Source organism: Tursiops truncatus, chromosome 11 (assembly GCF_011762595.2).
Source record: "Tursiops truncatus isolate mTurTru1 chromosome 11, mTurTru1.mat.Y, whole genome shotgun sequence".
NCBI classification, from domain to species: Eukaryota; Metazoa; Chordata; class Mammalia; order Artiodactyla; family Delphinidae; genus Tursiops; species Tursiops truncatus.
The window spans coordinates 82094074-82108840 of record NC_047044.1 but is presented as its reverse complement, the minus strand read 5'-3'; the positions used below and the strand labels follow the sequence as shown (position 1 = coordinate 82108840).

At 39.5% G+C, this 14767-nt stretch overlaps 1 protein-coding gene and 1 long non-coding RNA gene across 13 annotated transcripts in view; one reads left to right on the top strand and one right to left on the bottom strand.

Moving 5' to 3' along the window:
* The window catches only part of LMNTD1 (lamin tail domain containing 1), a 434715-nt gene that overhangs the window by 8879 nt on the left and 411069 nt on the right, over window positions 1-14767 (bottom strand). For 6 of the 7 annotated variants that reach the window (XM_073788949.1, XM_073788950.1, XM_033866988.2 and 3 more), the window contains 3 exons: window positions 14018-14232; window positions 13239-13409; window positions 1801-5123 (listed from right to left, as the gene is read on the bottom strand). In XM_073788949.1, the coding sequence (XP_073645050.1) occupies window positions 4754-5123; window positions 13239-13409; window positions 14018-14232 (756 nt within the window). In that variant the 3' untranslated portion in view covers window positions 1801-4753. Of the gene's footprint in view, window positions 1-1800; window positions 5124-13238; window positions 13410-14017; window positions 14233-14767 lie in introns of those variants that run through there. The other variant, XM_073788952.1, reaches the window with a different exon arrangement.
* The window catches only part of LOC109550189 (uncharacterized), a 169453-nt gene that overhangs the window by 96791 nt on the left and 57895 nt on the right, over window positions 1-14767 (top strand). The window contains exons 3-4 of one of the 6 annotated variants that reach the window (XR_012324490.1): window positions 10834-11811; window positions 13604-14018. The exons of 2 other annotated variants lie outside the window; for them this stretch is intronic. This is a non-coding gene — a long non-coding RNA (uncharacterized lncRNA). 3 more of the 6 variants (XR_012324492.1, XR_012324489.1, XR_004529011.2) reach the window with 3 other exon arrangements.

Below are 14767 nucleotides of genomic sequence, written 5' to 3'. Positions count from 1 at the left end.
AGGATGAAGGTTTTGAATTGCACCCTGAAAGTGAGTTCTTCAGCAAAGTACTGTATTTTAGAGCTAAAAACACTTATAGAAAATTCCCATCTATAATTTCTTTAAGTTTAATGATGGGATTATCACTGGTAGTGGTGCTTGTTTTCATTTCAGAGTGTGATGGTAATTTCTTGGGGTTATTTGAGCCCCAAATATTTAACACTTAGTAACTTTAATCTGAATACTTTGACTTTCTAAAATAGTATTTTGTTTACTTGTGTGAAGAAATGGATCATTAATGACATATTTCCATAAATGAGATTATAATCTTTCATAACTTTAAAATACTTTTGTTTTGTAATGTTGAAATGTTTTGAAATAAAAGACCTAGTCATGAAGTTACACAATCATTCTGTCATTAAGACTAATATCTTGTCAATGCAACAGGATAGAAAGCCCAGAGATAAACCCACACACATATGGTCACCTTATCTTTGATAAAGGAGGCAAGAATATACAGTGGAGAAAACACAGCCTCTTCAATAAGTGGTGCTGGGAAAACTGGACAGGTACATATAAAAGTATGAAATTAGAACACTCCCTAACACCATACACAAAAATGAACTCATAATGGATTAAAGACCTAAATGTAAGGCCAGACACTATCAAACTCAGAGGAAAATATAGGCAGGACACTCTGTGACATAAATCACAGCAAGATCCTTTTTGACTCACCTCCTAGAGAAATGGAAATAAAAACAAAAATAAACAAATGGGACCTAATGAAACTTCAAAGCTTTTGCACAGCAAAGGAAACCATAAACAAGACCAAAAGACAACCCTCAGAATAGGAGAAAATATTTGCAAATGAAGCAACTGACAAAGGATTAATCTCCAAGGTTTACAAGCAGCTCATGCAGCTCAATAACAAAAAAAAAACCCAATCCAAAAATGGGCAGAAGACCTAAACAGACATTTCTCCAAAGAAGATATACAGATTGCCAACAAACACATAAAAGAATGCTCAACATCATTAATCATTAGAGAAATGCAAATCAAAAGTACAATGAGATATCATCTCACACCAGTCAGAATGGCCATCATCGAAAAATCTAGAAACAATAAATGCTGGAGAGGGTGTGGAGAAAAGGGAACCCTCTTGCACTGTTGGTGGGAATGTAAATTGATACAGCCACTACGGAGAACAGTATGGAGGTTCCTTAAAAAACTAAAAATAGAACTACCATATGACCCAGCAATCCCACTATTGGGCATATACCCTGAGAAAACCATAATTCAAAAAAAGTCATGTACCAAAATGTTCATTGCAGCTCTATTTACAATAGCCAGGACATGGAAGCCACTTAAGTGTCCATCATCGGATGAATGGATAAAGAAGATGTGGCACATATATACAATGGAATATTACTCAGCCATGAAAAGAAATGAAATTGAGATATTTGTAGTGAGGTGGATGGACCTAGAGTCTGTCATATAGAGTGAAGTAAGTCAGAAAGAGAAAAACAAATACCATATGCTAACAGATATATATGGAATCTAAGAAAAAAAAATGGTCATGAAGAACCTAGGGGTAAGACGGGAATAAAAACACAGACCTACTAGAGAATGGACTTGAGGATATGGGGAGGGGGAAGGGTAAGCTGTGACAAAGTGAGAGAGTGGCATGGACACATATACACTACCAAACGTAAAATAGATAGCTAGTGGGAAGCAGCCTCATAGCACAGGGAGATCAGCTTGGTGGTTTGTGACCACCTAGAGGGTTGGGATAGGGAGGGTGGGAGGGAGGGAGATGCAAGAGGGAAGAGATATGGGAACATATGTAAATGTATAACTGATTCACTTTGTTATAAAGCAGAAACTAACACACCATTGTAAAGCAATTATACTCCAATAAAGATGTTAAAAAAACAAAAAACAAAAAAGTTAAGGTTATAACAAAATATATTAAAAAAAAGACTAATATCTTGGAATTCTTTATAGGTTCATTAAAGAAACCTTTATTTCAGCTCTGAGAAGAGACATATAAGTGGTTCTCACTTGTCTATTTTTTTAAAAAAGAAACTCCTACAGAAGTATTGTGATATTGCAATCAGAATTTTCTGAAATCAAGTACAGAAGAGAAAAATCATTACTTTTAAATACATGATTTAGGGGCTTCCCTGGTGGCGCAGTGGTTGAGAGTCCGCCTGCCGATGCAGGGGACACGGGTTCGTGCCCCGATCCGGGAAGATCCCACATGCGGCAGAGCGGCTGTGCCCGTGAGCCATGGCCGCTGAGCCTGCGCGTCCGGAGCCTGTTGCTTCGCAACGGGAGAGGCCACAACAGTGAGAGGCCCACGTACCGCAAAAAAAAAAAAAAAAAAAAAAATACATGATTTAATATGATTTTCCTTTATAAAAGAGTTCCTACTTTTTTGATGTTATTATTTGATAATAAAAAATGAACTGAAACCCTTGGCATTTTGTAGTGTTCTTACAAGTAATTATATTCTATTCAGTGTGATTGTAGAGGTCCAAGTAATTGGCCTTCTATATTCCAGAGGATAGGTATTTTGTTTTAAAATTTCTATATATCAATTCATACAATTTCTAGTTATACTGTTGACTAATACTGCCATATGTATATATATATATACACATTATATATATATATATATATACACACACACACACACACACATATACACACACATATATTAACTGAAAATCTGGCCAGTCATAGAAGTGACAATCGAGGTTCCAAATTCTTAATCTGGTAAATGTAAACAATGCAATACAGGTCTAAACACGAGTAAACAGAACAGATACTAATATGAAGGATACGTAAAGAACATTTATTTCAAACTTGTATTTGTTTTGCTTTGTTACCATCATGGATTGGAAGTATATTCTTTTTTTATTTTTATTTTTTGCTGTTTTGGGTCTTCATTGCTGCGTGAGGGCTTTTCCCTAGTTGCGACGAGCGGGGTTACTCTTCCTTGTGGTGCGTGGGCTTCTCATTGCGGTGGCTTCTCTTGTTATAGAGCACAGGCTCTAGGTGCGCGGGCTTCAGCAGTTGTGGTGTGTGGGCTCAGAAGCCGTGGCTCACTGTCTCCAGAGCGCAGGCTCAGTAGTTGTGTCGCACTGGCTTAGTTGCTCCGCGGCATGTGGGATCTTCCTGGACAGGGGCAGGAACCCGTGTCCCCTGCATCGGCAGGCCGACTCTCAACCACTGCGCCACCAGGGAAGCCCCCTGAAGAGATTTTAACTGTTCCATTCCTGTATGCTGTTATCTATGTTCAAGTTTCCTTTGTTTTCTAACAGATTGACTTTTAAAGTGTGGCTTTGCAACCCTCAGAAACTAAGGAACATTATTGTTATTATTACTATAATAACATTTTTATGGAAGACGGTAGCAGCTGTCGAGTCCACAATTAAAATGAATGCCACTGCAGTGTGTAACATGGATGACAGATGATAGGCAAGCGTATTAGACAGTGTGCAAATACAGTGCCTTAAACAGGGCACACCCCCACACTGTTAGCTTAAAGCAATGTCTGTAGGATAATCTCTGCCGGCTAGTTTCTGCCATTTGATTCGAGTTACAGAAGGAATCTGACAAAGTTGTCCACAGTCTGTCAGCTATTTTCAGCAAGAAGAAAGCGCATGCTTGGACTGGGAACAATGGCGGCAGAACAATGCAAACACATCTGCTTTGTTAAAGGGTCCATAGCCTTTCCAAGAGCGACTCTGTTATGCTGTGGTCAGTGCCTTGCCTCTGTGCTCTAATACAGAGGTCCCCAACCTTTTTGGCACCAGGGACCAGTTTCGTGGAAGACAATTTTTCCACGGACGGCGAGGGGTGGGGTGGGGGGATGGTGTCAGGATGATTCAAGCACATTACATTTATTGTGCACTTTACTTCTAGTCTTATTACACTGTAATATATAGTGAAATAATTATACAACTCATATCATGCAGAATCAGTGGGAGCCCTGAGCTTGTTTTCTTGCAACTAGATGGTCCCATCTGGGGGGGATGAGAGACAGTGACACCCAAGTGTGTTACTTACGTTCAGTCTACTCTGTGATGTTGCTTTGGTCACCGTCACTGCAGAAAACCCTGCTTCACAAAGACAGGATGTTGGAAATGGAAGCAGGTTCCTCATGCATTTGTGGCAATCTCAGGATATTCCGCCTTGACTTCAATCCAGAACGTATGGAGATTTGAAGTTGTCTCACACATACCTTTAAGGCCACCGTCATTTGCGATCTCAAGCAGTTGATCCTCTTCTAGCACGGACAAAATCGATTATTCACAAATGGGTCGTGGATCCATTCCTTCCCAATTCAGGGGTCTTCTGTGGTTAAGAAGTAACGCTCAAACTCTTTTGAAAGCTGAGATAGGTGATCGTGCACCAGCTGGGAGAAAGAAGCCCCTGGCTCAGTCTCCTTCAAAATCTCTGCTAATGTTTGAAACATGTCAAAAATCCCAACGTTCACTTGTCGCCCCCATAATTCCAGTTTGGCTTTGAAGGCAGCCACTTTATCTGCCGACTTGAACACAGTTGTTGTTCTCCCCTGAAGTGACATTGCGTTCGTTGAGCAGGTTGAATATGTCACACAAGTAAGCAAGTTTTGCGACCCATTCTGTGTCACTGAAATGTGCTGCCAGTGGTGATGGTTTTTCTAAAAGTAATCTCTGGAGCGGCTCTCGTAACTCAGAAACTGTGGCCAGTGATCTATCTTTAGAAACCATCTCACTTCTGTGTATCAGACAAGACGTGTGTGCTCTGCACCCATCTCCTCACAGAGCTGCGTGAACAGACGTGGGTTAAGGGCACGTACTTCAGTGTGGTTGATAATTTTAATCACATCCTGCAAAACACTGTTAAGTTCAGGTGACATTTTTCGGGTAGCCAGCATTTCTCTATGGATGACACAGTGCATAGACTCACGTTCAGAAGCGACCTCTTTGACCTGAGTAGTGAAACCAGAAAGCCGTCCAGTCACGGCAGCACCTCCGTCTGTGCATATACCGACACAAAATGACCAGTTCAGTTTTCCTGTTATGTAATCATTCAACGACTGTGGTGTTGGTTGGCAACAAAAGGGCACATAACATATCCTCATGCACATCCTCCTGAAAAATATATCACACAAAAACAAGCATTGTTGCCTTGTCAACATCAGTAGACTCGTCAACCTGGATTGAGAACCACAGTGACTCATTAATCCACTCTAACAATTGTGCCTTAATATCCTCTGCTGTTTCATCAGTTCGTCTACTTATGGTGCTAGCCGAAAGAGGAACATGTGCCACCTTTTGAACTGCAGCCTCTCCTAAAAGTTCATGACAAATGTCCTTAGCATCAGGCAGGATCAACTCTTCACCAATACTAAGGGCTTCTCAGCTTTAGCAATGCGGTTAGCCACTAAGAATGATCCTCTCAGTGCAGACACATTTGAGGAAGTTGTGGCCTTCAATAATTGCTTCTGTTCTTCGTGTTCATGTTTTTTTCTTTTGAGAAACTCCAAAGGCTTGTCTTTTAATGCAGGGTGCTTGGTCTCTATGTGGCGAAGTGTTTCATGGCTTCGTTGGATAGTGGGTCACCACATATTATACAAAATGGGCTTGGAGAATGTGAAACACCTGCTGCAATGAACCCGTATTTAAGTAGGACTCTTGGTATTTTCTTTTAAATACAGCTTTCATTTTGTTGGCAGTCTTAGAGTCTTCTGCTGTCTCATCATTGGGTCTTTCCCCCTTTTCAAAGCAGCTCTCCAGCGACATTTGTGTTTTACTCATTTTGGCTAGGGTTAGCTTGTGGGCTTACCAAAACTGTGACTGAGACAAGTGCGCAGTGCTGGAAAGAGGTGCGGACAGAAGTGGTAAATAAAATAATGGGTGGGCCAGGCAAGGACTAAAATAAGTGGATTCTGACTGAAAGCCTGCCACCAGATGCAGCCGTACAATTGAAGTACTTGCCACTATAAAGCCTGCCACCAGATGCAGCTTAATTGTCACCTGCCACTCACGGATAGGGTTCTGATATGAGTCTGCAAGCAGTTGATTTATTGTGGTCTCTGTGCAGTCAGACCTCTCTGCTAATGATAATCCGTATTTGCAGCCGCTCCCCAGCGCTAGCATCACTGCCTCAGCTCCACCTCAAGTCATCAGGCATTAGATTCTCTTAAGGAGCGTGCAACCTAGATCCCTCGCATGTGCAGTTCACAGTAGGGTTCTTCTCCCTTGAGAACCTAATGCCGCAGCTGATCTGACAGGAGGCGGAGCTCAGGCAGTAATGCGAGCGATGGGGAGCAGCTGTAAATACAGATGAAGCTTCGCTTGCTCGCCTGCTGCTCATCTCCTGCTGTGCAGCCCGGTTCCTAACAGGCCACAGACCAGTACCAGTCCATGGCCCAGGGGTTGAGGACTCCTGCTCTAACATCTCCAAGTGCATACTACATTCTATCAAAAGTGTCTTTCTTGTTTTTTATTTTTCTAAATTTTTATTGTGGAAGATTCCATACATACAGAAAATATGAAGGGATAATACAACCACATCTGTATACCTGTCACCCAGATTCACTAATTAATATTTTGGCACATTTGCATTATCTATCTATGCTTATACCACACCAGACCGTTAGGAATCAAGTAAAGATTTCTGTATGGATCTATGAACAACGAATATAACCTCAGTAAAATTAACACACCTAAGGAAAAAACAGTGATTTGTCAATATCTAACATTCATTATATATTTATATTTACCTGATTGTCTTAAAAATGTCCTTTCTAGCTGAGATTTTTGTTTTCTTTTTGATCAGTAGTCTGTTAAGTGAAACTAAATGGTAATGATCCCATGTGGGCCATCTCATTTAGACTTAACAAGGGCTGACACAAGATGGTTTCTCTCTATCTTAGTCTGGAGATGTGCCAATACAGGGCATTTAGGATGGCTTTTCTATCCTCAACACATGGCTTCATCCCTGACTTGAAAGATGGCAGCTCCACCCTGTAATCATGGCACAGAGGAGACACAGAGGAGCACTGTCCAAGGGCATGATCCAGATGCTGTGTACACAATTTCTGTTCACATTCTATCATACAGAATGTAGACGCATGGTTCCGCCTAGATACAGAGACTGAGAAAAACAGGCTTTATTCTTGGTGGCCATGAGTTTAGGTTTCCCTGGACCTATGGGTCTTGTGTCTAAAGGAACAACGGTTTAGGGGCAGTAATTAGCCATCTCTGCCATGAGATGTTCCTGGAAATGACTGCACTCTGATGAACTATAATAAGACGAATACATTGCAGTATATTGATATGCTTAGACATATTTCAGGTAAGACTATTTTTCTCCTACACTAAATAAGCCTCATATTATTCACATTTATTTTGAGCTCATCAGTCTATTTTTTTAGGTTTTCTTTCTCCTTCCTTGTCAGGGTATAAGTTGTCAGTGCTCATTACTGTAACTATGCTTTCTTCCCTTTCTAATTTTCCTTTTCTTTGTCATCAAGTTTCTAAAAATAAACTTTTATAAGTATAACATACATGCAGAAAAGTTCACAAGTCATAACTGCACAGCACGATGAAAACAGTGATTCATGTAAACACCACTCAGATCAAGAAATGGAATATTGTTAGTATTCTAGAAGCAGTTTTGTGTAATCTTCAAGTACTATTCCTTTCTTTCTTCCAGAGATAACACTATTCTGACCTTTAACACCATGGCATAGTTTTGTATGTTTTTGAATTTTATATAAACGGAATTGTATAATATATGTTCCTTTCGGTATGGCATCTTTTGTTCAATATTATGATTCAATGGTGTTATTGCATGTAACAGTAGTTAGTTTTCATTGCTTATGGGATTGTATTAATATATCATAATTTATCCATGTTATTGTTGATGAACAATTGGATTGCTTCTACATTTTGGCTAATACAAATAGAGTTGCTATAATTATTGTGTTTGTCATTTGGTCCACATGTGTATGTATTTGTTAGGCATATATAATTCCTGGGAATAAAACTGATGAATTATGGGATATTTGTAAATTCATTTTTCTTGCCTTATTGCACTCGGACTTCTGGTACAATGCTGAACAGAAGTAATCATAAAGAGAATTCTTGCCTTGAGCTGAATCTCAAGGGGAAAACTTCAATTACTTCACCATTTAGTATGATAGTTTGCATTAGGATTTTTGTAGATATACAGGAAATTCTTTATACTCCTAATTTTCTAAGGTTCTCTCCTCATGGGTGGGTATTGAATTTTATCAAATGATTTTTCTATATCTATTGAGATGGTTATAATTTTCTTCTTTATTCTGTTAACTAATTAATTTTCAAAGCTTGAACCAACTTTGCATTCTTGAAATAAATCCACTTTGTTTGTGATATATTATCCCCAAATAACCCATGTATCAAAGAAGGTCACATTGAAAATTAGAATATATTTTGAACTGAATGATGATGAAAGTATGAAATATATGTCAGAAACACAACATTTGTATACTATTCTTTCAGTGTTTATCCCAGATTCCAGCATGCATACTTGATTTACTAAAGTCTAATATAAATTGTTACTTTTATAACTTATTGGACAAATCATAGGATTTAGAGTACTTTAACTCCATTTACTCCCCTCCCAATTTTTGTGCTATTGCTGTTGTTATTATAGGTTAATTGTGTCCCTCCTAAATATATGTTGAAGTCCTAACCCCTTGAGGTTGTGAATTGGAAACTGGGTCTTTGTAGATGTAATGAAGTTAAGATGATGTCATACTAGATTAGAGTGTGCCTTAATCCAATGACTCGTGACGTCCTTAAAAGAAGAAGGAAGTATGGACACAGATACACAGATCATGTGACGACGGAGGCAGAGGTTAGAGTGATGTATCTACAAGACAAGAAATACCAAGGAATGCCAGCAACCAACAGAAGGTAAGAAGAGGCAAGGAAGGAAAATCCCCTAAAACCTTCAGAGACAGAGTGTTTGGCCCTGGTGACAACTTGATTTGACTTCTAGTCTCCAGAACTGTGAGAGAATAGATTTGTTGTTTTAAGCCACTGAGTTTACGGTACTTTGTTACGGTAGCCCTGTGAAACTAATATAGTTGTCATGTATTTAAATTCTCTCTATATTTTAAACCCTATGAGGCAATATTAGTATTGTTTTGTGTAGTGAATACTCATTTATGTTGATCCATGTTTTGACTCTGCATTTTTTTTCACTTCTTCCAACATCTCTGTGCATCCTTCTAAGATCATTTTCTTTCTAGTTGAAGTATTTCCTTAATGTGGGTTTGCTGTTGATGAATTCTCTCAGCTTTTGTTTGCCTGAGAATGTCTTTATTTCACCTCATTTTTTGAACTTGATTTTTGCTTGGTATAGAGCTCCAGGATAGTTCTTTTTAGTACATTAGCACACTGAAGATTTCATTCCATTGTCTTCTGACTTCCATTATTTGGTTTTCTGAAGTTTTATTATAATATATAGGTGTAGTTTCCTTTGGATTTGTGCTGCTTAGAATTTATTTTTCTTGTTTCTGTGGCTTGATGCCTTTCATCAATTTTTGAGATTTTTGTCATTATTTCTTTAAATATTACTTCTGCCCCAGTCTTGCTCTCCTGTCCTTTTGGGACTCAAATTATAACTCTACAAGATCAACTTGTCCCCAGTCTCTTTTTCTAACCTGCTTTGTTCTTCTTTTTCTTCTTCTTACTTTTCTATTCTTTCCTTCCTTCCTTCTTTCCTCCTTGATTTTGGAATATTTTCCACTCCACTTCATTTTCAACACTGCTTCCAAAATTCTCTTTAAAATGCAGATATAACTCTATAAGATGCCTGTTTAAAAACCTTCAGTGTCTCCTATTCTGTCTGTCCTTCATCAAACATGTATTAAACTATTGTGTCATGTGCTGTATTTAGTGCCATTTATGTAAATTAAAAATACATCAATTATACTATACATGTTTTATGAATATATATGTAGTTGAAGTGTGATAGTGAGGACCAGAATGACTTATTCCTATTTCATATCAGAACTCAAAAGAAGATCAAAGGGGATTTCAAATTTATGGGATTTTTGATAATGTGAAGCAATATGACAAAATGTTAGCATGCATTAATCTTGAAGGATAAGTACATGGGTGCTTTTAACGTTATCCTCTATACTTTCTGTATTTTAACATGTTTAAAAAACAAAACGTGCTTGGTATAAAGTAAGCATGAGATGTGTAGATGTTTCTTTAAAATTATCTTAATTGTTAGTCTCTAAGCTCTTCTATAATATATTTGAGAGGCACAGTTAAAAACAAGGCAGCTATTCCCAGTAGAAGAGTCACGTGCAACTGAAATTCTTTCTTCTGTAACTCAGCAAACTAGCTTATTTATCACTGTAGAGGGGAAGAAGCAGGATTGAAGAAATTTTGAGTAAAACTGGTGAATTTTTGTTTTATCTCTTTTTTTCTTTGTCAATTATTGAGGAGTGTGCTACTGATAGCAAACAGCCCAATGGTAGGCAAATTAAAAAGAGACTGGCTAATTAGCAAACAAGGTAACTTTCGCTTGAAGAATCATGTTACATATTTTTTCAAGGAAATGAACTGTTGATTTAGGGACTGCTGTTACCCAATCAATGATCAACAAGTCATTCATAACATCTGTCTCTTTGTGGCCATCTTTCTCAATTGAAATAAAAGAAAAACTCTTAAAATTCTGATGTATATCTGTTAATATTGAAAATTTAATGAATAGAAAATTTAAAAAGTATGTAATGATGAACAGAGACCCTGAAGGTATCAAAGCAACTCTCTTTTAAAATTATCATTACAGGGCTTCCCTGGTGGCGCAGTGGTTGAGAGTCCACCTGCCGATGCAGGGGACACGGGTTCGTGCCCCAGTCCGGGAGGATCCCACATGCCGCGGAGTGGCTGGGCCCGTAAGCCATGGCCACTGAGCCTGCGCGTCCGGAGCCTGTGCTCCGCAACGGGAGAGGCCACAACAGTGAGAGGCCCACATACCGCAAAAATAAATAAATAAAATTATAATTACATAATAGACAAATACAGGACTTCCCTGGTGGTGCAGTAGTTAAGAATCCGCCTGCCAATGCAGGGGACATGGGTTCAAGCCCTGGTCCAGGAAGATCCCACTTGCTGTGGAGCAACTAACCCCATGTGCCACAGCTACTGAGCCTGTGCTCTAGAGCCTGTGAGCCACAACTACTGAAGCCCCTGTGCCTAGAGCCCATTCTCCGCAACAGGAGAAGCCACCACAATGAGAAACTCGCACACCACAACGAAGAGTAGCCCCTGCTCGCCGCAACTAGAGAAAGCCCACATGCAGCAATGAAGACCCAATGCAGCCAAAAATAAATAAATTTATAAAAAAATATACAAATACAGTGAAATTTATGTTGAATAGAAAAAATTACTGAATAATCAAGGTGAGTTGCCACCACTATAGAAAGGTGCAACAAGAAAATTTGAAGTCAAATTTCTTTGGAAAACAAGTTCAAAATAAGTAAAACAGTGAAGGCTATCATTAATTGGCAAAAAACATGAATGTACTTCTTGGAAATCTCAAATCTAACTCATAAAGTACTAAATATGTGTGTCTATAAAAAATATATATGTATATTAAATGTATATGTGTATATAAAACATTGCTGAAAGAGCTCTTTAAATATCAGACACAAGTCTCTTACTTTACAGATGAAGAAACTCAGGCACAAAGATATAGTATACTTAATTTTATGCAATGGAATACATTCAGGAATTTACAGAATTTCCATCATTCCACTTCTAAAAGGTATTATTTTGGAGGGTGCTATTTCCCAACATGTGTTAGCATACTAACATGGTGGTTCTTATACTGTGTGTACAGAATCCTGTGATTCCAGAGAGGTGTCTCAAAGGTCACAGGGAAGGAGGAAAGAAGAAGATGGGTGTTGTGGGTAGTGGGAATCACTCTTCATCTTGGACGGGTCTCCTTTTATCCGTTTCATATACTGGGATTCTGCAAAGATTTCATTTAAAAAAGCATCCCTGGCCTCCCTGGTGGCGTAGTGGTTGAGAGTCCGCCTGCCGATGCAGGGGACACGGGTTCATGCCCCGGTGTGGGAGGATCCCACATGCCGCGGAGCGGCTAGGCCCGTGAGCCATGGCCGCTGAGCCTGCGCATCCGGAGCCTGTTCTCCGCAACGGGAGAGGCCACAGCAGTGAGAGGCCCGCATACCACACACACACACACACACACAAACAAAATAAAATAAAAAAGCATCCCTCTGCTAAGTATAGGTTTGTAAATCATTATAACCTCACCAGGATACAGCTGCTCCATGAAAGTCTTTCTCCACAGCTTAGAATCTGCACTGTGTCTAATCAGTTCTTCTTAATCATTTGGCAGCATCTGGTAAACCTCATGGACTTTCTTGCCAGAAAACATCATATAGGCATACATTTTCTTCTCCAAGTTTAGCCATATTCATGGACTTCCTGAAGTCCATTAACAGATCCTGGGCTAATAACACCAACTCTAAAAGCTTTATTTAGAAGATTTAAATAAGAAATTTCTGGGTGAAAAAGAATAAGAATTTGGTAATAATATTAGAGTGTGTTTGGAAAAGATGGATATTTTTAGCACAGCTTAACTTACAGGACCAATTTATCCTGCCGAATGAAAAACAAAATATACTTTTGACCAAACTTCAAGAAGCCTATGTACTCTTTTTTTTTTTTTTGCAGTATGCGGGCCTCTCACTGTTGTGGCCTCTCCCATTGCAGAGCACAGGCTCCGGATGCACAGGTCCAGCGGCCATGGCTCACGGGCCCAGCCGCTCCGTGGCATGTGGGATCTTCCCGGACCGGGGCACGAACCCGTGTCTCCTGCATCGGCAGGCGGACTCTTAACCACTGCACCACCAGGGAAGCCCAAGCCTATGTACTCTTGCTGGCCATGCTGTTCTTTGGATTCGTTGATGCACTCAGATAACTGTGCTAGAGCTAATAAGTGAACGGCTCACGGTACTTGCTTTCGAGGCCATCCGTTCTTGAGGATATGAATACTTTTTAATACTTAGAGACTTTTACAACTTAACCACCTTTTCACCAGTTCTACACACACACACACACACACACACACACACACACACACACACACACACACACACACACACACACACACACACACACACTCACCACTTACTCTCCACTGGAATAAGTATCCCTTTGACTTACCTGGCTAGATCAGGCTTGGCTGACTGAGACCTGGGCTGGCTGTCTAAGCTGCGTTCAGTCATGTAGGTGTTGTGAGGATCAATCAGTGAACAGTAAGGATGTGCAGAGACATGAGGACTGTGGCACCAGGGGCTGCGATTGGGGAAAAGGGTTGGTGGGATTTCTTTTTCTCTGTAAAAGAAAAATTAAGCCCAAATTGAACCCCAAAGGCACTTCATACAGTGGCATTAATAATGAAAGCTCAATTAGAGTGAACGCATGTTCCAAGACCAGAGAATATGGCTTTTCTAGACTTTGTGGGCAGCCCCATTATCACATCAGAAGCATTTGCCTACAAATGAATAACATAAATTCTGTTCTTTCAGCCACAGCCAGCTCTTGATCCAAGATGAAAATTCTAGATGATGCAAATCTTCCTCCACCTAAGCACTGCCAAAGGTGTGGTGATAACTTCATCTCTGCACTACTCCACGGCCTTACCTCTAACAGCAGTGCTGTTATGGAATGAAATGACCAGAGGGGTCTTGATATCACCCAGTGGAAATTGACAGCCTTTATCATCCCACGAGTTTACCCTACTAGCTCTGTGTTTTTATGTTTTAAAACATAAAAGCTATTATGGTTTTTATGGTCTTATTCAAAATAGGAGTGTTTTGGTCTTTATTGATTTACCTATTCATCATATATCTACTTGTCAGCCAGTCACTCCCACCGGTTCGGCCCTTATTAATTGTGGGAAGGACTTAATTTAAAAAAAAAAGAAAACAAGCAACTTTTACCTTGTAAGAGAAGCTTGAACTCGTTCCACCTGATATTTTGAGATATCTTGCTTAGATTGGTCTTGTTTCTCTTTAGTTGTAGTTGTAGCTGCTGGCCAATGAAACATGTGCCTTCGAGATGTTGGACTTACTAGTGAGCATCTGTCACATTCAATGTCAGTCTCTAATTTCTCCCATGCTTGCTTCCAGTGGATAGGAGTGTACCAGGCAACAGCCTAACAAAAATGATTTATTAACATGAAATACTATTGAAGTTATAGGTTTTCTTTTTTAAATGACATAGGCTTATTGCAATAAAATTTCAAAGTCAAACTGTAATGTCATTTACGTCCTGTGTAAGGATTAGTGAAACACATGATGAGGCTGTAGTAAGACATCCTGGCCTTAGTTTCCAGTTGTGAAAATTACAAGCTGTATAACCTCAGGCAGATTAGTCACCTACTGTCTTGGACTGTGTCCTCATACGTAAAATGGGGAGGGTGGTGGTGAGGGTGTTATATGAGGGTGTGGTGAGATTCAGTTAAGCTACTGAATTTTGTAACTATAAAGAACTACGCAAACAGTAGTTGTAATATTAATAAGTTAAATTTTTAATAGTTAAGACTCTATCTATCTATCTATCTATCTATCTAGTCTTATTTGAGATGGGGAAATGGGCATTAGAACTAAAGACATGGAGAGGAAACCACGTTCTCCAGGCTAGAATCCTAGGTGGGCAGGTTTTTTTTTTTGGTTTCCTGAATATGTGCA